The sequence below is a fragment of the Camelus bactrianus genome, chromosome 12 (genome assembly GCF_048773025.1).
Source record: "Camelus bactrianus isolate YW-2024 breed Bactrian camel chromosome 12, ASM4877302v1, whole genome shotgun sequence".
Lineage (NCBI taxonomy): Eukaryota > Metazoa > Chordata > Mammalia > Artiodactyla > Camelidae > Camelus > Camelus bactrianus.
In genome coordinates this window covers 65253136-65274958 of record NC_133550.1, presented here as the reverse complement: position 1 = coordinate 65274958, position 21823 = coordinate 65253136, and the positions used below count along the sequence as shown (strand labels likewise).

General features: G+C 57.9%; 1 protein-coding gene across 4 annotated transcripts in view; it reads left to right on the top strand.

The window, feature by feature from the left end:
- The window catches only part of SCUBE1 (signal peptide, CUB domain and EGF like domain containing 1), a 128030-nt gene that overhangs the window by 87565 nt on the left and 18642 nt on the right, over positions 1–21823 (top strand). For 2 of the 4 annotated variants that reach the window (XM_074375656.1, XM_074375654.1), the window contains 8 exons: positions 2792–2908; positions 8163–8285; positions 10750–10866; positions 12326–12448; positions 19005–19124; positions 19489–19593; positions 20448–20633; positions 21423–21560. In XM_074375656.1, coding sequence (XP_074231757.1) covers positions 2792–2908; positions 8163–8285; positions 10750–10866; positions 12326–12448; positions 19005–19124; positions 19489–19593; positions 20448–20633; positions 21423–21560 — 1029 coding nt within the window. The remainder of the gene's footprint in view (positions 1–2791; positions 2909–8162; positions 8286–10749; positions 10867–12325; positions 12449–19004; positions 19125–19488; positions 19594–20447; positions 20634–21422; positions 21561–21823) is intronic. The other 2 variants (XM_074375657.1, XM_074375655.1) reach the window with 1 other exon arrangement.

Below are 21823 nucleotides of genomic sequence, written 5' to 3'. Positions count from 1 at the left end.
CATTAGTGGAGACAGAGAGCACTGGGAAAGGAGCCATGTGGGAGGGAGCTGGACAGTCGATTGCGTGCTTGGCTGTGCGGGCCTGGGGCTGGGGCTGGCCAGAGACAGAGATTGGAGGCTGTCAGGTGGGTTGGAGTTAGACCCAGCAGGCCCCACCATTTCTGCCGCTTCCAGCCACACTGCTTTGGGCAGATTCCCAGTGCCGTGCGCCAGTTCCTCGCCTGGGAGGTGGAGGGTGCAGGAGCCGTCTCACAGAGCCTGTGTGAGGGTGGGGAACGTGAGGCTCGGAAAGCTGGGTTGGGCCTAGGCAGGTGATGCTGGTGGGATGGGGTGGTCAGCATCCAAGAAGAACCTAAAGGGCCCTTCTGGGGACCCAGGGCCCCTTGTACCAGCATTGTCTGGGGTAACACATGAGACCGAAAGTGTGCACAGTACAGGGGAGAGACCTGCGCTGAGGGCACAGAGAATGGGTGACCATCCAGTCTTGACTCTACCCCCTTCTCGGCCTCCATCTGCCCAGTGGGCAGGTGGGGCCAGGAGGTCTCCCAGACCCCCCTGCTCTGGAGGCCCAAGGTTCTGAGTCCTGCTGGGGCCTCAGAGACAGGAAGGGGAGAGCCCGCAAGACCCTTGAAGCCTGCTTGGCCAGGACTGTTTCTCAGGGGCACAGCCTCCAGTGGCCACGCCACATCCCACCTCCACCACCACGGAGCAGCCCAGCAGTCACCCCATCGTCACCAAGTAAGGCCGCCCAGCTGTGCCCCAGCCTGGCTCCCGGCACCTGCCGCTGTCCCCCCGAGCCTTAATTACCTGCACCTGGAAAACAGGCAGGTTCTCTGCCCTCCTCTCCAGAGAAGGGTCTCCTGCAGGGAAGGCTGAGCAGGCACGCGGGGTACCCTGGCTCAGGACTTGAGGGCAGGAGGTGGGATTTCGCTCTCTGGTTGTAACATCAGGAGAGGAAACACACATTTGTTGAGTGCCTTCTCCGGGCTGGGCCCCCGGCCAGGCGCCGTTAGGCGTGGGCCCCCCACCTCAGCCCTGGGAGGGAAGGCTTGCCGCCCTCACCTGCCAGGTGCAGGTGCTGAGGTCATGCCCTGAGGGATGGCCTACCTATGTCACTCAGTGAGTGGCAGACCCAGAGTCACACCCTGGCCTCCCCACCTCCACTGTCCTGGTAGACGGTCGGGTAGGGAGATGAGAGGACCTGAGCAGGTGTGTGCGGTCAGAGCTCGGCCTGTGCTAACGTCGAGGCCAGCCTGCGTGGGCACTGGGAGGGCGGTGGCCTTCTTTCTGCATCTGGGACTTGGGCGGCTCCTCCTGGAGGTGGTCTTTGAGCTGGGCCTTGAACCATGAGCAGGCAGGAGGCCTCCAAGCTACTGGGCAGCACACTCCTAGGCAGGGAAGCAGAGCTGCCCCCACCCTGCTGGAGGGCTAGCGTGTGTGGAGACACCCCGAAATGCTGGGGAGAGGCAGAGGCAGGGAGACGTGCCTTTGGGAAGTAGTGACGGCTTGTCAGATCGTGCGTGGTGCAGATGTCAGCCTCAAGACGAAGGGCCAGTGGCCCCTGCAGCAGGCAGCGCCTGTGTTCAGGATGCTCAGGACAACACCCTCCGTGGCTGCCCACAGAGTCACAGAGGCGCACACACACACACGCACAGAGGGGAAGCCGGGCTTCCTCCTCTCCCAGCTCCACCCACCCCTCACAAGTTGAAGTTCAAAGGAAAGGCATTAGCAGCAGGGACTCCTCGCACCGAGGGATATGTGTTCATTTAGTCACCACTCCTGCGTTCTTCCCCAGTCTCCTCCCAAAGAGAACCGAAGGCAGCTTACAGGAATGCAGACACCACAGGACAGACAGACAGAAAAAACCAGTTTGGGGAGACTTCAGGGAAAAGGCCACTGGGCCAGGCTCCCAGCGGAAGCCACGGTAGGCAAGCTGGGGGTTTCAGAGTATAAGACATGGGGGCCCTTGGCTCTTCACTTCCCAGCAGCAGAGAGGAGAGGGAAGCCCACTCAGCACAGCTCCCACAAGATCAAAGCACTCCAGATGCTCAGGAAGAGACTCAGGTTGAAAGGCTCAGAGGCCCGGGAACTAGGCTCCTCCACGTGCCCGGGTGACCCCGGCCGTGCCAGCCCCTTCTGTGGGCCTGGGAACGATCACTCTCACCATGCGATGGGCTCAGTGACCTCAGCTGTGCCCCCGCCTCTCCAGCCCCTTTGAATCTGCAAAAGAAAAAAAGCACTAGACTAGCTTCAAGTGGACAAAAAACAGACGCCTCTGGCTTATCGTTCAGTGAGAACAGATGTTGGGCTGAGAGTCTCATCAAGGTGATGGATGGTGTGTGAGCTCTGGGGACCTCTCCTTGCCCCTCACGGCCAGGGCCACAAGCCGTTCCATGTTGACATGAGTTTGGGAGCCCCAGTAACCACCCATCTGGGTTTGAAGTCTAAGGTCAGGCAAGGCAAGCGTTGAGAATCTGTCCCAGATAAACACCAGCCAGGCTGATCTCAGCACTGGCCCCCGTAGTAGCATTGCCCCTGTTGGCGGTAATCTGCACAGGCCCAGTGCCCTGCGGTTTGCAGTTTTCCCATCCATCGTCATCACAGTGGAAAGGTGTCATTCTCCCATCTTACAGATGGGGAGCCTGAGGTTCAGAGAGGCCCCACAGCTAGAGTGGATCAGAGCCAGAACTTGAACCCAGGTCTCCTGTCTCAGGAGATCCCCTTGTGGGTGGGGAAAGGCGATGGCTTCTGTCCGAGGAGACTGAGAATCTCTGTCTCTTTCCCTTCTCAGAAACGTGTGCAGTAAATAACGGAGGCTGTGACCGGACATGCAAGGACACAGCCACTGGCGTGCGCTGCAGCTGCCCGGTTGGATTCACGCTGCAGCCGGATGGGAAGACGTGCAAAGGTCAGTACTCGCTGCCTCCCTGGCCTGGCCTGTGTCTGCACAAGCCAAGTCAGGGCTGCGCGGTTGGGCTGGGGTGCGACCACATGTGGCTGTGGGGGTGTGGATGGTCAGGTGTCACCTGCTTTTCTGCTGGAGAAGCCGAGAAGAGGGAGAGTCAACACCAGTGCTCCCCGACAGTGCTCAGGGGAACCCTGCTTCCACTGAATAGCAATAGGTTTAAGCGGGGTTCTGATATCAAAGAATGTGGCTGCACCCCAGGTTAAACAAACAACGTGTTTCTCTACTTTGGGCTTCCTGGGCCAGCCGTGGCCTCCCGGGGGCGGGATGGGGCTGTTTCCCCGCGCTCACCTCAGCTGTAGTCTGTCTGGCACAGCTGGGTGGCAGCATGGCACAGGGCTCCAACTAGGACAGGACTGTCTTCTTGTCAGCATTGGAAAAATGAGGACACTGTATCCTCGCCCCTGGAGGAGGGACGTTGTTGGGGGATCTCAACTGAAGGACTAAGGGTGCAAAAGGACCTCAGTTTGCAATTAGAAGATAGGGGTTGGGAGTGTCAGGAATGGGCTGGCCTGGAAGTGAGAGAAGGTCGAGCTTTCTCTGCCCGCCCGCTGTCCCTCCTCACCCCACATTTCCTGAGGGCCTCCGGGGTGCTCAGCAGTGTCGGGGATCCCTCAGGAAACAGGAAGCAAGGGGGCTGGAAAGCCAGAGTTGGCAGAGCCCTAGGACTGAAGGGGCCAGCCCTGCAGCATGGGGGACCAGCCCAGACAAAGACCTGGGGTGTTACAGACCCCCTGAGCTGCGGGCCTCGGGCAGGGACTCAGCCCCTGAGAAGGGTGAGGTGTACCCCTCCGCACTGCCCATGCCCCAGGCCAGCCCGGGAATTCCTGCTAGGCTGGCCACCCTCTTCCTACCATCCTGCCAGGAAGTGGGGAGGGCTTGCAGCCAGCATGGAAGGGGAGGGGTGCTTGAACTCCCAGAGCCGAGTGGGTGAAAATATTGACAGCGGAGGCTTAGAGCGATTTTAAATAGTCTGAGATGGGCTTTTTTAAGCCTGCAAAAATAGACAACGTGTGACTTCTCCTTCCCAGACACTTTGCTGGGAAGAACCTAGTGATTATTGACAGAAATAACAGTTTTTCTGCCTATTTATTTGAAAATAAAGCCCTTCTGTAACCCTGGCTTGGCCCACTTAGAGCGAGGTGTGTTCCTGGTGGGCGAGTGGGCGGGCAGGGGCTATCTGCGGCCTTGCCCCATGGGCTTCATGCCAGGAGGACTGGCCAGGCGTCCACTGCAGACCCAGCCATCCTCCCAGCCCAGCAATGTCACAGCAGACCCGGCCAGTTGCCCCAGCAACCAGGACAGAAGAGGGTAGAATCGGGCCAGTCCGCCCTCTGCCCAGGGCACAGCGCTGACCCAGGACGAGGAGGGCAGGGTATGGCTTCATTTCTGATGTGAGACCAGGAGCTCAGCACTGGGAGCCGGCCTGTCTGGGCCAGAAAGGGACCTTGGCCGTCACATGGCCCAAGAGGAGCACCTGAGGGTGCTGTGGCTACTGCCCCCCGCCCATGCATTGGTGGCCTGAGCTTCCATCCTCACCCCACTGCGAGTCTGGGTAGGGGGAGGTGGCAAGGGGAGCTGTCCACACAGCCCAGGCCCACCAGTCTGAGCCCCCACCATCTTTCCACCATGTGGCTCCTCTTGGAACACCTGGGCCCTTTAACCAGAGCTGCCTCTTTGCCTTTAGCCAAACCTCCTCACTCCCACTGTCCTGGAATCAGGAATCCTCTCGGTCACTCATGTACCACATGGGTTTTCTGGGCTTCTCCCCTGCGCAGGTGCTAGGGAGACAGAAACGATTGAAACAGAAATTCCTTGTCCTTGGGGATCTTCTATTGAATAAAGAAGACGCATTTTAATTTTTCAGAATCACCAAGATAAGCGTGTACGACAGAGTGCTTGGTGCCGGCCGCTGCCGGCTGGTACCGGAGAGCGAGGCCAGGCCTGGGCGGGGGTGGGGGGGTCTGCAAGGACGCAGCAAGAGGCTCCGATCCAGGCAGCATTTCCAGCAGCACACGACTGCTGTGCAGAGGCGTGGGGTTTCAGGTCCCAAAGCAGCCAGTGTGGCTAGATCTGGGGGCGATTCAGGGAGGGCGGGCCAGGGCAGGGGTTGGCCCTTCATCCCACAAGCATCAGTGAGGCCCCAGACGCCACTGGGCAGGGGCGGCACAGGCCAGGTTTTCATTCTGAGCCAGTCCCTCTCACTGTTTGCACGGGGGTTTCTCGCAGGGTCCGGCTCGAGGCGAGAGTGGCTGGGGCCATGGGGTGGCAGTGGCAGAGAAGTGCAGTCTGGATATTGTCACAGACGTTAGAACTTAAGGATCGTGGGACTAGTCTAGAACTACATAATACAGACATCTTTATGTCTTCAAATCAGGGGACCCTGGAAACCAAGCGACCTCCAGACCCAGGGTTTGGCGTCCTAGAGCCTTGGGCTGACAGCCCAGGTTTCCTGGGGCCTGTCTGGGGAGGTGCAGGGCAGGTGCGGGACTCAGCGGGGGCAGGCCAACTGGGGGTCCCAGCAAACCTGAGGCCCTGTGCGAGCCCGTCACACCCTTACTAGAGCTGGGGAGGTGGTGCTTGCCACACTCTGACCCCCAGGCAGCCGGCTACATCAGCCTGGTCCGCAGGCGAACATGCCTCCCACCTCCTGTCCAGTTGCTATGACAGCCCCTGAGCTGCCCAGATGGGGAAGGGGATGGGATTAGGGGGTTCCAGAAGGACTGAGGCTCTCCTGAGGGGGTAAGCCCCATCTGCACATTTAATCTTAATGAATGATGCTGGAAAGGTGCCTGTTAGCAGCCCAGTTTGCAGATGGGGAACCTGAGGCACAGAGAGGTGCCTTTCCTTGCCCAGGATCACGGAGTGAGCTGGGGCAGAGTGGCAAAGAGCCTCTGTTCTCCTTCCAGCCAGAGGCTTTTAGCTTGAACCTCACCCATCTTCCCGTAGTCCCCAGGGGAGAGGGTGATGGACGTGCCCAAGCCTCTGCCCTGGACAAGCCCTCACTGGACTTGTCTGCTTCCTCTGGAGGTTGCAGGGTGGGCGTGCTGTCCTGGAGAAGGCCCCTCTTCAGAGGCAGCTGGAGCTGGGCTCAAATCTGGCTCCTCCTCGGAGCTGTGACCTCCTCTGTAAAGGGGGAGATCTGACCCCCTACTTGTCTGGACTATCACATGGGACTTTGCCAGAAAGTGCTTGGCCTGGCTGCCAGCAGGAGGTGGTGTCCTGTAGGGGCAGTGACCACTAGGGGTCCTAATACTTACTCTGGACGTGGGCTCCTCCTTAGGCAGCTCTGCTCCTGAAATACGGGCTTTGGAGCATGTGCAGAGTTTGAAGTGCTGAGAAGCCTGTCTTTAGCAGTCACTTCAGTATGTACACACAGAGCACTGACTATGTTCAGAGAGGTCAAGACCCCCAGCCGATGAGCAGCAGAGCCAGACTCAGAGCCAGGTCTGGTGAACCACACACACCCCGGCTGCCTTTCTTCAGGGGGCCACCTCAGGTTCCCCTCCCTTCCCATCTTCCTGGTGCCAATATCATCAGAATATGCAAACAGAATGGGTCTTTGGGGCGAAGGTGCCTCTGGGAGGCCAGCCAAGGGCAAGGTGATGACAGGCCCGCCCACTGGGGGTCCTCTGTTCCCCAGAGCCCAGTCCTGCCCAGGCCTCTGCAGGAAAGCAGCTCTGGGGCCTGCCCCCGCCCAACTCCCTGTGCCTGTTCCCCTCCCAAAGACCCCGAGGTTGGCCCCGCTGCAGGCCTCAGCCTTGCTCTCTTTAAAGCTCCCTATTCTCCCCATGTTTTGTGAGTTTTATTTTGTGTTGGGGAGCCTTCTGTGGGAATGCCGCCTTAGGACTTTTCAGCAGGTTCAAGTCAAGGGAGCAGCATGGGGAGAGGCTGGGCCCAAGACGGGAGCCCTTGGAATAGGTCCTGGTCTCCTCCGTGGGGCAGTGAAATGGGGACAGGCTGACCTTGCTCACGAGGGGTGTCCGGCCTCGTGCTCAGGCCAGGCTCAGCGGGTGCTGGGGTCTGAGTCAGCAGCTCTGCTACGGTGCAGCCAGTGGCCAACACAGCAGAAGCCCTTCCCTCTTCCATCTCCTCTTTTTGTCCCCTCCAAATCAGGGTGACACCACCCTGAAAGTCATCTACTTCTGTCTCCAACTGCTGGGTTGGGGCTGAGGGCGTGGAGTGTGACCAGCACTGGGGTCCCAGGGGTCGGGGTCCAAGAGGAACTCTGGAGGAAGAAGAGGCACCTCAGGGACAAGCTCTCTGACAACTCGGTCCGCCAGGTTGACCAGCAGCCTGGGGAGCAGAACCCAGATGAGCAGGGCCAGGGGGAGGGAGGGAGCTCACCTGGGTCAGGGGGAAGTTTTTGAGGCATCAGCCAGCAGGCCCAGCTGTGAGGGAGGAGGCTCCCGTCACTCCAGGTGTGCAAGCAGAGGCCGACTGGCAGGGACGCTCAGGTGACCTTCAGGGCACATACCCAACCCGTGAAACGCTGAGTGAAGAGACAGCGCAGACCCTCGGGCAGGCCCGGGAGGGGAGCAGGAAGAACCAAGCCGGGAGGTCGGGCAGCCCGGGGACACCCGCCTCCCGGCACAGCGCCTCAGCCAGTCGCCACCTTCCACGGCTCAGTCTCCCTGTCAGTGAAACAGGAGCAATGAACCTGCTTCTCAGAAGCGTGGTTGGGCGCTGAGAAAGCGCCAGCGCCGTGGGGGTGTTATTTCATTGGCTCCTCCCGCTGTTCTTCAAGTAGGGGCGCTTCTGAGTCTCATGTTATGACAGGGGATCCGGGCTGCAGGGCCCGGGAGCTTGCCCAGAGTCACCGCTGCCCTGCGGGGAAGCAGCCTGCCTGTCCCAGGCCTCACTGCCCCCTGGGCTGCCTCCCGGAACAAAAGGGCTCGGGGTGTCATCAACCCTGTCGTCTTGTGGGGTACAGTAGACATCAGCTCCTCAACCTTCTATACACAAATGCTGGGCGCGCCGAGTCCCAGGGGGTGGCGTGGCCCGTCCTCTGCACCCCCACGGCTGGGGGCCCAGCCCACCCCTGCGCTCAGCTGGGGCACCCACCGCAGCCCTGGGCCCTGGGCGGCAGGCGAGTCAGGGTGGGGGAGTCCCGGCCGGTGGTCCTGCAGTGCCCCCACCCTCGCCCCCACCGCCGAGCCCACCCTCCTCATCTCCCCCGCCCGCTTGGCCCCCACAGACATCAACGAGTGCCTGGTCAACAACGGGGGCTGCGACCACTTCTGCCGCAACACCGTGGGCAGCTTCGAGTGCGGCTGCCGGAAGGGCTACAAGCTGCTGACGGATGAGCGGACGTGCCAAGGTGAGCTGCCAGCTGGCCCGGGCAGCCCTGGTCCTAGTGGGGTCCTTCCCCCTCGGGGGCTCATACAGCCCTTGGGGAGGAGGTGAGCCCGGGGTGGGGGCCACCCACCTGCTGGGCTGGGCCTGAGAGGGTGGGTGTAGTTTTTCTGTCCCTAGCATGTGCTCTTGCCCTCCCTGTCTTCCCTGTCCTTTGCGACTCTAGAGGCCCCCAGAAGCCACCCAGTCCACCCTGTCCCCATTATCGATGGGAACCTGAGGCCCAGGGAGGGATCAGCCGAGTCCCAGGTGGCACAGGGAGTCCTGCCTGGCTCCCCTGGTGGCTTCGGAGGCAGGATGCTGCCACCTGGTGGAAGGTGTGCACATGGCGGGTGCTCGCCAGCAGTCCTTCCTCAGGGTCTCTGGGCACCTGCCAGGAGCAGGGGTAATGGGAGGAGAAATTTGGGCAGAAGCCGAGAATTACAGCCCAGGGCAAGTTCAGCAGAGAGAGTCCAGAGGATGGGCAGCAGAGAGGGTGGTCAGGAAAGGCTCTCTAGAGGAAGGGACATTGGTGAAATGCTTGAAGGATGAATAGGCATCTTCCAGGAGGAGCCAAGGAAGTGACCCATCCAGGAAGTGGCACGGTTGGGCTGAAGGGGCTTGAGGGACCACAAGGAACCCTTTGGGGCTGAATGAGGCCCCTGAGAAGGAGACAGCTTTGGGGAAATGTGCAGAGGGAGGGGCCAGGGTGACCTGGGCGGTGAGGGAGTGGCCCTGTTCCATTATGGCTACCCTGTTGTCATCCAGTCGTTTCATCTCCACGTGGCTGCATCTGGCCATGGGCCTTGCAGCTTCTGCCTCTTAGTGCCCCTCAGAGGCTGGCCTGGGGCAGCACAAGGCCCTGAGTGGCCAGGGATGTGCTCCCCCAAGGGCTCCAAAAATGATGAGAGCAGAGGCTGGCAAGGCAGGGCCAGCCTGTCCTGGGGCTCATCACGTGACCCAAGCCAGTCGGTTCCCCTCCCTGGGCTCAGCCTCTTCATTCCTGGTCGGGCACCTGGCCCGGTCTTCCTCTCGGGCCTCCTGGGAGTGTAGCATCTGTGCAGGCCCCGATCGGGGCTCCTCTGCACTTTGACTTTGTTTCTCTGTCTGCCATACCGCATTCTGTGGGCAGTGAGGGAGGCCCTGGACTTTGCATTCCCTGCTGCCTTGAGAGAGGCGGGCAGCTGCCGAGGAAGGGGCAATGGCAGGACTGCTCTGGACTCTGACTGATTTCTCCACCCTCTCCAGACTCATCTCTCTGAGGCCTGGGGCTCTGGCCATGCCCCCTAACCCTGGCTTCAGCACAGCCCCTGGGTCCCCAGTTCCAACAGGGAGGGGTCTAAGCTTCCCTGCTTGGCACTCAAGGCCCTTGGGATGCAGACCCCAGGCACCTCCCCTGCCCCCCTGAGCTCCACACGATCCCCGAGGAGCCGGTGCTGCCACCTCCCAGTCTTTGCCTGGAGTGCCCCTCCCCGACTCTCCTTCCTTCACTCCAGTCTGGCCCTATCCTTCAGGGTCTAGCCCAGGTGCCACAAGCGCCATGAGATCTTTCCAGACCAGCCTCCCCACCAGAGGAATCACATCCTCCTTTGAGCACACGCAGTGTGATTCCTTCCTTGTGCTGTGTTACTACAAACACGCATATGTCACGAGTACATCTGTAGTCACGTGAACAAAAGTATTCAAAGAATGAACTCCAACTGCAGTGCTCATGGGGAGGCAGGTCAATGTCTGCTTTGCCCTCAGGACCCCCATCAACTATCCCACAGGAGCCATTGTCCTCAGAACTTATGGCCAGGACAGACTTGTCCCCTGTGAACACGTGGTCCATTTCCTCCTTTCCAGTAACAAGTGCTCTGTGACCTTTCCTCTTTCCCTTTTTACCCTGGCTGCCAGGGTGGTCAGAATCAAATTTCATGTACTGTCAAGGCTGCTTTGTTATTCCTTGTGGGTAGCATATTGCCCCCTAACCCCCTTTCTGTCTGTGCTGTTTTCCTTACTCTCTCAAGAGACATCTTGGGGTGATGGGAAAACACACTTCGGTCGGCATCCAAGGTCTATTTTCATATCCCAGTTCGGCGGCGGCCTCAGGCAAGCCCATCAGTTTCCTGCAGGTGTGGATGAAATACCCACCCTAACCACACTAGAGTGTGAGCGTCACAATGGCAGAGACTCACAGTCATCCCTTCTCCTCACAATATTTCTCCCCTGCCCACCTCCAGAAAAGATGTGAGGTGGCTTCCAACCCAGAAACATGTGGTTAATGGAGACTAAATGGGAAGTCAGGCAATGACCGGAAGTCTGGCATTTACTGTGGGTCAGCTGTGCACTGAGCCTTCGGCCCCGGGACTGTCTGCACCCAGATGTCTTTTGAGTGACTGAGTAGTGACAGGCCATGCCATCCACCACACCCTGAAACCTCTCCCAAACTTTGTCTCCCTGTGGCCCAGACATCGACGAGTGCTCCTTCGAGCGGACCTGCGACCACGTCTGCATCAACTCCCCGGGCAGCTTCCAGTGCCTGTGCCACCGCGGCTACACGCTCTATGGGACGACCCACTGCGGAGGTCTGCAGCTCGCCCGCCAGGGCCACGTCCCCCCAGAGGCACGCGCCGGCCACACGGCCACCTGCACTGTACCCCACACCCCGCCCCTGACCTTGACTCTGACGGGCCTGGGAGGGACTGGTGGGGGGAGGGGCTCAGCCAAGGGCCAGGCAGGAGGATGGGGGAAGGGGCAGCAAGTATCCCCTGGGTGCCAGGCCTCAGCAAGCCTGTGGGCACAGGCCTGTAAACAGCAGTTGCTGGGGAACCCCAGTCTGGCAGGGAGGACGGCTACACAGAGAATCCCTTAACCAGTTCATTCCAGTGGGAGGGGGTGACAACAGAGAAGGGCAGAGTGTGGGGAAGATGGGGGGATCCTAAAGGAGGACAGTTTGGGTCAAGATGAGGGGAAGCGTGCCAGAGGGTTCAGCGTGTGCAGAGGCACTGAGGCAGAGGGAGCACAGAGGGACCGAGATGCAGCCCGTGGGGCTACAGCCCCATGAAGGAAGGGGCACATGGTGACAGAAGGGACACAGGGCTCTGTGAGCCCCCAGGGGACTTGTGGTTTTATTCCCAGCACAATGAGAAACCATCCGAGGGTTTAAGCAGGGGTGTGACGTAGTCAAGGTCATGTAACGAGATCCCTCCGGCTGCCACGTTTAGGAGAGTGGAATCCAGGCCCCAGTGAGGACACGGCTCCAGACAGGGGAGTGAGAGCTGCTGGCTCTGGCAGAGGGGGAGGGATGTGGGAGAGGGAAGGTCTAGGTGTATGTAGGAGCCACGGGTGATGGGACATGGAGGTGTACAGGCCTGGGTGTGAAAGTGGAGAAGTCAAGAAAGGCCCCACGGTCTCCGGTCCCTCCCTTTCCTGGACCTGGGGTGGTAGCCACACCTCCTCAGCTGGGCAGCCGTGAAGGTCGGCCAGGCTCAGGCCTGGCAGTGCTGGGGGATGGGGGAGCTCCTGGGGGGAGCTGCAGATTCTTCTGGAGGGACTCCCAGAAACATGGGCACCAGCTCATCAGCTGCCCTGCGCCTGCTGCTTCCCTCAGGGGGATGTTTGACCCGAAGGAAGGCAGGGCCCTAAGGGTGACTTCCTGCGCCCTGGGAGAGGAAACAGGCTGGGAAGGGCCTGCCCGGGGTCCTGCAGTGAGATAAGGCCTCATGACCCGGGCCTGTGCTGGGCATTCCGTGCCCCACAAGACCTGACTGGAACTTTATTTTGTACCACTTCTCGGCCCTCCCGCAAGTCCGAGCACAGCGGCCCAGGTTCAGCAAACCGCCGAGGTTCCGGGGGAGGGGTGTGTGCTGGTGTCTGTGGGAGCCCTGTGTGTGCGCGAGCTCGTGTGTGGCCGCGTGTCTGCAGCCGGTGACAGTACCGGGCTGGGGTCAGGGTCGGGATGCAGGGCCCTCCCATCCTGGGTGGGCCCCGCCTGCCAGCCCCGCCCAGCCACCCTCCTGCCCTCACTCCTACCTGTGCTCCCAGATGTGGACGAGTGCAGCATGAACAATGGGAACTGTGACCAGGGCTGTGTCAACACCAAGGGCAGCTACACGTGTGTCTGCCCCCCCGGGAGGCGCCTCCACTGGAACCAGAAGGACTGTGTGGGTGAGTGCCCGGGGCGAGCTGACGCCGGGGTCCCATTGCTGGGACCCCTCGAAGACCCCCGAGAAGGGCGTGGGCCCTAGCCCCCCCTCGCCACCTGCTGCCTGGATGGGAGGGGCTGTGACTTCTCCAGGTGGGGCAAAAAGACCCCTGGGCCTTCCTTCGGGCTCGGGGCTACTGGACCCTCTGCTGCTAGAATATGGCTGGTGGGAATGGGGGCTTACAGAAGAAGAGGGGGTACAGTGGGAGAGCACACTGGTGTCAGCCAGAGCGTGGAGGTGGAGATCTGAGGTCAGTGTGTGCAGCCAGAGCTGTGGCGCAGGGGGAGCTGACAGCTCAGAGGGAGTGGAGTGTGGAGGCCTCAGCCCCCAGCTCTCCTTGTCCTACCAAGAAGGCTGGTAGGAGAGGCGGAGTGGTTACAAGGCACTACAGCCTGGACTGAGGAGTAGCTGGGTCTCTGCACACCTGCCTCCCGCCCAGGCCGCCGGCCCCACGGTGTCTGGCGAGGCAGGCCTCCTGGAGTGCGCAGGGCTCGTGCGCCCTCTGCTGGTGGCTCTGGGTACTGGGGCACCTCTAGGCTGAGTGCTGGACAGTCCCCCACATTCACTGATTCCATAAACACGTACTGACTACCCGCTATGTGCTGGGCCTGTACCGGGTGCTGGGGCTGTGTCCCCGAAGCAGTTCTCAAGTCCTTGCCCCGCCGTGCTCTAACCTCCCCAGGGCTGCCAGAGTAAGACTGTTAAATTTAAGTCAGAGTCTGTCCTCTTGGCTCAGCGCCCTCCAGTGACTCCTCTTCATGCAGAAGCAAAGCCAGAGTCCCTAGAATGGCCCAAAGGCTGCGGCACCCAGGCCTGACTGCCCTCCACCCTCCCCCTCACCACCCCCTGCCAGCCTCCCTGACCTTGCAGCTGTGGCACCCCCACCTCAACACAGCCGTGCTTGGGCTCCTCTGTTGGCCTGGAGGGCGCCTCCCTCTTCGCAGGGGTCTGCTCTGGGGGCCCTCCTGACCACACACCCAGAGCAGCAGCCGGCCCCCCTCTGCACCCCGACCCGCCACTCGGCCCTCGCGCTCTTTTCCTCCCGTTGCACTTGGCACCACCACACCTGTGCACTTCACAGAGCCCTGCTGGGCGTTGTCTGTCTGCCCTCACTGAACACACACTCCGCACACTTGAGCAGGTGTTTTCAGCCTGTCTTGTTTGCTGCTGAATCCCCAGAGCCCAGCAAGCGTAGATACTCAGTAAATGTTTGTTGAATGAAGAATGAAAGTATCAAAGAACGGATACCGTAACTTAATACCCAAAATCAAAAGGCTGAATGTGCTGCTTACTTGAGATTTGCTGTGCTGCTCAGGCAAAGTCTCATTGAGCAAAGCAAAGCCCTGTTCTTGTCTGGAGTTTTGGGGAAGAGCGGGTTGGGGCCGTGTTGGGTAGAGGCAGGGTTGGTGATGTCAGCCTCAGGAGCGTGCCTTGGCAGGGTTCTGAGGGAGAACGGGCTGGCGCTCCCTTAGAAGCCTGATCACTGAGTGAGCCGGCCACCAGGTGGCTGACTTTCCAGGCCTGGGACTGGCACCCGCTGGTTGGCTTTCCGAGATGTGTCCTCTGATTATTAGGGTCGTGTGAGGTCGAGTATTTACTTGTGACTGGAGCTGTGAGATACAGGCTTTTATCTAGACACATGGGGACTTGGGTTTGGTTTTTTTTTTTTTTTTTTTTTTGAATTCTCAGTCCCTCTTTCGGTTGTCCCTCCTCAGTCAGAGCTACAGGAGGGGCCACAGGACTTGTCCAGATCTTCACCACGGCCGTCAAACCAGCCTCCATGAAGAGCCATTGGTGGAGGTCTGCTGGTCAGGGCACTGTCAGTCAGGGTGAATTTATCTCATTTTTGTCCCTAAGCCATTTGCTGGGTCTGTGACTGCACAAAAGCAACAGATATTCTGGACAGCAGGCGTGGGATGATGAGACAGACAAGTATGGCTGAAGGTATTAGAAGGTACTAGAAGGCCCGCTAGAACCATGATTGAAGAGTCCCCAGGGCTGAGCCAGAAAACCGGTCCTATCGACTCCTCAAGCCCGCCCTCGGTGTTCAGGCTGCTTTCTTGTGGAGCCTCGGTGTAGATCGTCCCAACTCACCTCCGCCATGAATCCAGGTTCACAATGACATGCCGGCAGTGGCACAGACTCCCATGATTGACCAAAAGAAAATCCGAGGCCGTATCCATGTTTTCCATGACTCCTTGCACTAGGAAGTCAGACTGCTTCATCAGGCCCCTAAGCCGTGCTCTCGGCAGCATTATCTGTGTATCCCCGGAGATGATGACCACCGGGGCGGTCCAGTTCCTGTGGATGGGGCTGGTAGCCTCTGCCATCTGCTTCACCATTTGTCCCTTGGAATGTGTTCTATCTCCAGATGCTTTGCAAGGAGGCATTTGCTCACTGGGGGTACTGGGGAGTCATTCACTTGGAACGGTCTTACAGCCCCACGGAACAGTTAGCTGAGGTTATCACTAGTAAGGCCTCCATCTAGGTGAGTTACTACTTGTTTGGATAAATCAGAATTAAGTGGATGTGACAGGGAAACATGGCCAAAAGAATAAAGAACGAAGGTATGCAAAGGAGCGTATGGAGATCAGTGGTCGCAAACGTCCAGGAGAATTTATTCCAGTGGTCTTAGATACAGGCTCTCGACTCTGTGTAGTCATCTGCCTGCTTGGAGAATCCTGGATAACAGTCAGTTTCTGTGATCTCTCTGCTTTTAGAGGTTCTCTGAGGAACCTCAGTTTAAGATCTCTAAATGGTGACTTTATAGTAAGTTCTGAAAAATCCATTTTTATTTTTCAAAATAATTAGAGGTAATGAAGATGGTGACATTTCTGAATAATTTTATGAATAACTCTCCCAGTAAAATGTATCTGCATGTTACTAAATAAGTAAGTTGGAATATCCCAAATAAGAAACACAAAATCTAGTAACATTTCACTGCTGTGAATGCTGTTATTTTTTTCAACAAGAGACTGCTTCAGCTCACCCAGAAAGTAAACCTGCTATTACTAGTGCGTATTTATAACCCAAGACATCCATCCAGAGATGCTCAAAAGGTCTTAGGACTTGGCTCCAGTCCAGGTCCCATCTTTACACTTTATCCAGGATTCTGAAGGTCGCAGCCATGCCATTTCCTCTGTTACCCTGGAAAAGCTTCTCACCAACATTGTCTAATGTCACAGCCAGCTTGTCCCTTCGGGGATGGGTTGTCTTCAGAGAAAGGTGTTAGCAAAAGTTCAAGTGAGGTGTCTGGTGGTTCCAGGGGGCTGTCCCGGCTTCACCAGATTTCATCCGTATGGGTCTGACAACCTGATTGTTCCTCCTGCTCCTTTACAGACTAGGAAGCCAAACGTGTGTGTGTGTGTGTGTGTGTGTGTGTGTGTGTGTGTGTGTGTGTGTGAGTGTGTGAGATGGAACCTGTGAGCCTCTCGGTCCTGTAGGAAGTCCTTGCGTATTTCGCGTGATGACCTGGGAGACATTTGGGCTTGATTCCGGCCTGGATGATTCTTGCATGTCCAGCCTGATACTTTCTCTCTTCCTTTTGCTTTTTGTTTTTACTAACAGCTTTTTTGAGATGTAATTCACATACCACGGAGTTCACCCAGTTAGTGTGCAATTCAGTGAGTGTCAGTGTAGTCACAGAGCTGTGCAGCCACGGTGGGTTGTAGAGCCTTCTCACTCCTCCAAGAAGAAGCCCATCCCCACAGCAGCCCCTCCTCATTTCCCTCAAGCCCCCCAGCCCTAGGCCACCACAATCTACTTTTGTCTTTTATGAAGTCGCCACTCTGGGGATTTCATATAAGTGGAATACGCTCTGTGGCCTTCTGTGACTGGCTTATCTCATTTAGCGTAATTTCAAGGTTCAGCCATGTTGTAGCAGGTGTCAGTGCTTCATTCCTTTTCATTGCCGAGTTATATTCCACCGTGCAGTTACACTGCACTTTGTTTATCCATCCATCAGTCAATGCACATTTTGCGTTGTTTCCAGCTTTGGGCTATTACGAATAATGCTGTTATGAGCATTCATGCACAAGCTTCTGTACGAACATATGTTTACAGTTTTCTGTGGTATATACCTAAGAGGGAAATTGCTGGGTTGTATGGTAACTCTGTGTTTAAGTTTTGAGGAACTGCCAGGCTATTTCCCAAAGTGGCTGCACCACTGTACATTTTACATTCCCTCCAGCAGTGTGTGAGGGTTCCAGTTTCTCCACATCCTCACCAGCACTTGTTATTATCTGCCTTTTTGATTGTGGCCATCTTAGTGGGTATGAAGTGATATGTCATTGTGGTTTGTATTTGTGTTTCCCTGATGGCTAGTGATGCTGAGTATTTTTTCATGTACTTGTCCACTTGTATATCTTCTTTAAAGAAATGCCTGTTCAGATCCTTTGCCCATTTCTAGTTGAATTAGTTGGCTTTATTATTACAGTGAAACAGTTCTTCATATGTTCTGCATACAAGTCCCTGATTAGATACACGATTTACAAAGATTTTCTCCCGTTCTGTGAGTTGCCTTTTTGCTTTCTTGATGGTGTCTTTTGAAGCACAAACGTTTTATGTTTTCGTGAAGTTCAGTTTACGTTTTTTTCCCTTTGGTTGTTTGTGTTTTTTGTGTCACTTCTAAGAAACTGTCCATTGCCTAATCCAAATTCCCAAAGATTACACCTGTTTTCTTTCTAAGAGCTTTGTAGTTTTAGCTCTTACCTTTAGGTCTTTGATCCATGTTGGATTAATTTTATATGGTGTGAGATAGGAGTCCAAGTGTATTCTTTTGCATGTGGCTCACAGGTGTCACAGCATTATTTGTTGAAAAGACCTTCCTTTTTCCCCGTACAGTTATCTTGGCATCCTCTTGAAATCAGTTGGCTGTAAATGAATGGGTCTGTTTCTAGGCTCTCATTTCTGTCCCATTGATCTATTTGTTTGTCCTCAAGCCCGTTTTGATTACCGTAGCTTTATGGTAAGTTTTTATATTGTGAAGTGCAAGTCCTCCTGCTTTCACATTCAAGATTGATCTGGCTTCTTGAACTTCCCTTGAGTTTCCATATGAATTTTAAGATCTCTTCATGTTTAAGGTAAGTCCCAGCAACAGACAGTACTGAGTCCGGATTTGGCGCGGAGTCTCCAGAAGCTCTGTTCCGGCTGTGAGCACTTCTGAGCACAGGCACGCAGAGATGGGGCCTCTCCTGCGGGGAGGGGTAGGAGTGCTCGTTGGTAATCTGAGGAAGACAAAGGACCCAGACAGCATAATTAGTTCACTGACAAGCAGGAAAAGCGCTGGGAGTTTTCAGTTCACAGTAGGGATCATATGCATGGGTACCCTCAGATTTAAAGGTGCTGCAGCTGTTCCAGCCAAGGCTGTGGTGGCTCTGAGGCAGGGAGGACAAGCCTTGGTCACCAGTGCTTCCCGTGTTGTTGAGCTTGTCCCCTGAGAGCCTGGCCTAAGCTTTGCCCGTTGATACCAAAGAAGAAGGTTAATGGCCACCTGGGAAGACTAACCCGGGCTCTTCCTGGGCTCTGTTCCAGTCGTTCTGCTGCTGTTGTGGAAGCTTTGCCCCGGGGATTCTGGGTTTTGATCATATATAATAGAGGCATATTAAGGCTCCCATCAGCCAAGATTTGAGCTGACTCGTAGGAGAATTTTCGGAGACTTCCATAAACAACCTCTCAGGTGTATCTCAGCTGCAGTCCCGTTTGCACAGGAGATCCCTCCGCACTACGGGGTAGGGTCGGGCTTTGACCTGGGAAAGGGGAACGTCTTCTGATCATGACCCCAAAGGAGCAGTTACAGGCTGGAACTTGGGAAAGAACCGAGGAGTGTTACAAAGCCCCACTACTCAAGTGGTTTTAATAAACCAAAGCAAATCAGGTTTACGTCTCCTCAAGCCTGGAGTGACCCCACCGCTGACGGTGGGCTCCGAGTGTGACACTTCTGGAGGCAGCTGTCACTGGTCAGTCAGACATCCATAAAGTCGGTTCAGATGTTTGCCTGGACTATAGAATCGTCAGTCTTTTCCTAGGAGTCTGGGACATCTTTTAATCCTCAAAAGGTAAATAAACACACGAGAAACTCTGAAGAGCTCAGTTTTGGACATCTTCAGACACCCATGGGTGGGTCCGAGCGCTGCCCCAGAGAGGGGCTCCCAGTGACCCACTTAGGGGCTGGTCTCTGCCAAGAAGCCCTGTCCGTTATTTTCAGCCGTTCCTTTCCCCAGATGGGCACAGACACCTCCTCTGGAGGACCCAGCCCCGCCCTGGGCGTGGGGTATGAACCTGCTCACAGACGGCCTAGACTGGGGTTGGGGGAGGCGGGAACAGCTCTCTGGGCCCAGTGTCCCCACGTGTCCAAAGGATGTGGACCTGCCAACTCCCATCCCCCTCCTACCAAGACGGCCTAGACAGAGGATGGAGGTGCGGTGGGAGTTCCTGTTGGTCTGTGCTCAGGGGCCCTGCCAGCTCCGGAAGGCCTCCCTGGCCCCTCAAGCCCTCCCTCGTGTCTTCTTTCTCCTCAGAGACGGGCAAGTGCCTTTCTCGGGCCAAGGCCTCACCCCAGGCCCAGCTGTCCTGCAGCAAGGAGGGCAGTGTGGAGAGCTGCTCCCTGTCCTGCCTGGCCCACACCCTCTTCACGCCAGGTAACCCGGGGTGTCCCCGAGATGGGATGGTGGGGGGCGGGGGCTTCCTTCCCCGGGATCCCGCCCTGCTGCCTGCTGTTCTCCAGGAAGGGACCCCAGCCTAGGTATGAGGACCCCTGGCCCTGGCCCCTGAGTGATCCCGGGCAGCTATCAGGTTCTGTGTGGGCCTTGTGTCCTCAGAAGTACAGTGGACCCCCTCCTGCCCAGCTGTCTAGCCCATAGTCGTGTAGCAGAAATGAACTGACGTAAGGGTCAGTGCTGACCTTCCTCTTACTCAGTGACCCCTCCAAGGCCCCCGGGATCTATCTGGGGGTGCTAGAGGCGGGGGGCACCCAGGCCCATCTCACCACTGGCCTCTCTGCAGACTCGGACAACAGCTACAGCCTGAGCTGCGGGGTCCCGGGCCTCCAGGGCAAGACGCTGCAGAAACGCAACAGCACCAGCTCCAGCGGCGGGCCCAGCTGCTCAGGTAGCCCCTGGCCTGTCCGTGCCCCACGCACACCTGCACGAGCCCTTGACTTTGCGTCCAGCACCGTGCCGGGGGCAGAGGGAAGAGCCTCCCGGCCTGGGGCCTGCCTCCTCAGGGTGCCGGGGAGCTAGGAGCAGGGCCAGGACCGAAGGGCAGGCAGACCGCAGGCTGAGTCCCAGCCCAGGGGCGGTGGACCGTGAAAGGGCCCTTCTGGCTCTGAGGCTCTGCGCTGTGGTTCTGGAGTGGTTTAGTGACCCTAAAGTGCCATGCGTCTGTGGACCTCAGATGCAGTTTCAGTGAAGTGAGTCACATCTGCTGTGGCCACGAGGCCCTGAAAGCTCCCAGGGTCGCGCTCTGACTGGGAGCGTGTGTCCCGGGTCCCGGTCAGCACAGCCCACCGGCTCCCCTGCCAGCTCCCCCTCCAGCGTGTCCTGTGCAGGACGCCGGAGCCGGTGGGCATCCAGTCCACACAAGGGTACTTCTCAGCCTCTGCGACTGTAGGGTTCTCTAGGCCAAGGGTCTGTGATGTGCTCTTAAAAAGAATCAGTGGCTCTGAGGGTTTATATTCTTTCAAAACCCCTTCCCTTCCTTGCGTCCCTCTCTCTTCTGTCCTGCCCCTTTTCCTGAAAGCATGAAGCACATGAACTGGCTTTGATGGTGGAGGAGGTGGGAGGCTGGCCTGTCCTGCTCTGCAGAAGGCCTCTGGCTGGGTGGCCCCTGGCTTCAACTTGACCCCACCATCCACACTTCCACCTTTTTCAGGGAGAGAGTCAAGGCAGCAGAGGTCCCCACCCCCAGCTCCCAGTGGATTCGTCCCCCGGCAGCCCCCTCACACTCAGGCACTCCCTCCACAGCCCCCGGGCCCCGCCATCTCCCTGCCCACAGGAGAAGCCACCACCTGGGGGGATTTGGGCTCTCCCCAGGTGCCCCCGCCACCCTCATCAGGCAGAAGGCCCGCTTCAAGATCCGAGACGCCAAGTGCCACCTCCGGCCCCGAAGCCGAGAGCCAGCAAGGGAGGCCCTGAGGCAGCAGCTGCTGGGTGAGTGGGCCGTGCTGGTACCAACCCACTCGGGGGACGGCAGCGGGTCCCCATTCCCGGGCTCTGGGACCCCAGGGTCCAGCAGGACTGGGTTTTCAAAGGCGGAGCCTCTCTTCACCCTCCCTGCCGTGGAGCCCCGCCCGGTGCACTGTTGACAGTGGGGGTGTCCCTGGGGAAGAAAGCCAGCATGTGAGTAGAAAGCCTGTCCCCCAGCATCGCTGGGGCCCATCGTCCCTGCCTCCCCGGGGGTTCAACAAGCTCCTCCAGGCCTGGGCTTTCTGTGCAGCCTGGTTGTGGCCAAATGGAAGGGATCGAGGGCTTACGCAGAGGCTCCTTCTTGAGTGAGGGTGACCAAGAAGGGCGTTCCAGGCTGGGGGAACAGCACAGGGAAAGCCTGGGGAGAAGGATGCAGGAGGAAAGCACCCCAGCTGTTTCCATGAAGGTTCCTGGACACCTTAGGATTCCCCCTGAAATCTGAGAAACCTTGGCACTGAGCAGGCCTGACCTGGGCCAAGTGGCCCAGAGCTGGAGCTGCACAGCTTTGCTAAGGAAGATGCACGAGGTGCCTGGTACGCGGCGGTGTGGGGGACTCAGAAGGGCTGGGTGCGGGGCCTGGCTCAGCCTCTGGCCCCTCAGAAAACCCTGGCCTTCCTTAGCCTGTTTCCCCATCTGCACGTGGACTGTTCGGCAAGGTGGGACCCTTGCCAACGGCACTTTGTGTGCAGGGCAGGTAGGACCCTGCTCTCCACCCTGTGCCACCTTTGCCACAGCGGTCCCTTCCTTGTCCAGAAAACTGCCACGTGACCTTTGTGACCCTCAAGTGTGACTCCTCCAAGAAGAGGCGCCGTGGCCGAAAGTCCCCATCCAAGGAGGTGACCCACATCACAGCAGAGTTTGAGGTTGAGACAAAGATGGAAGAGGTCTCAGGTGGGTGAGGGGTCCCCTTCTGAGGTGCTGAGGGCCTCAGTGAGGACGGTGGACTGGGAGGGCTGGCAGGGGTCTACTAGGCTGAAGCTGGGCTCCCACCCAAGCCACAGCTACAGGAAGTAGAGGCCAGCCAGGCAGGCGGGGGAACCGGCAGGGGTCAGTGCCAGGGCCTTAAAGCAGCTGCTCAGCCCAGGGTGGAAGAGGAGGCCCGGGGCCATGAGAGGAGCAGGGCTTGGAGGCCTGCAGTGACAGCCGCAGGGCCT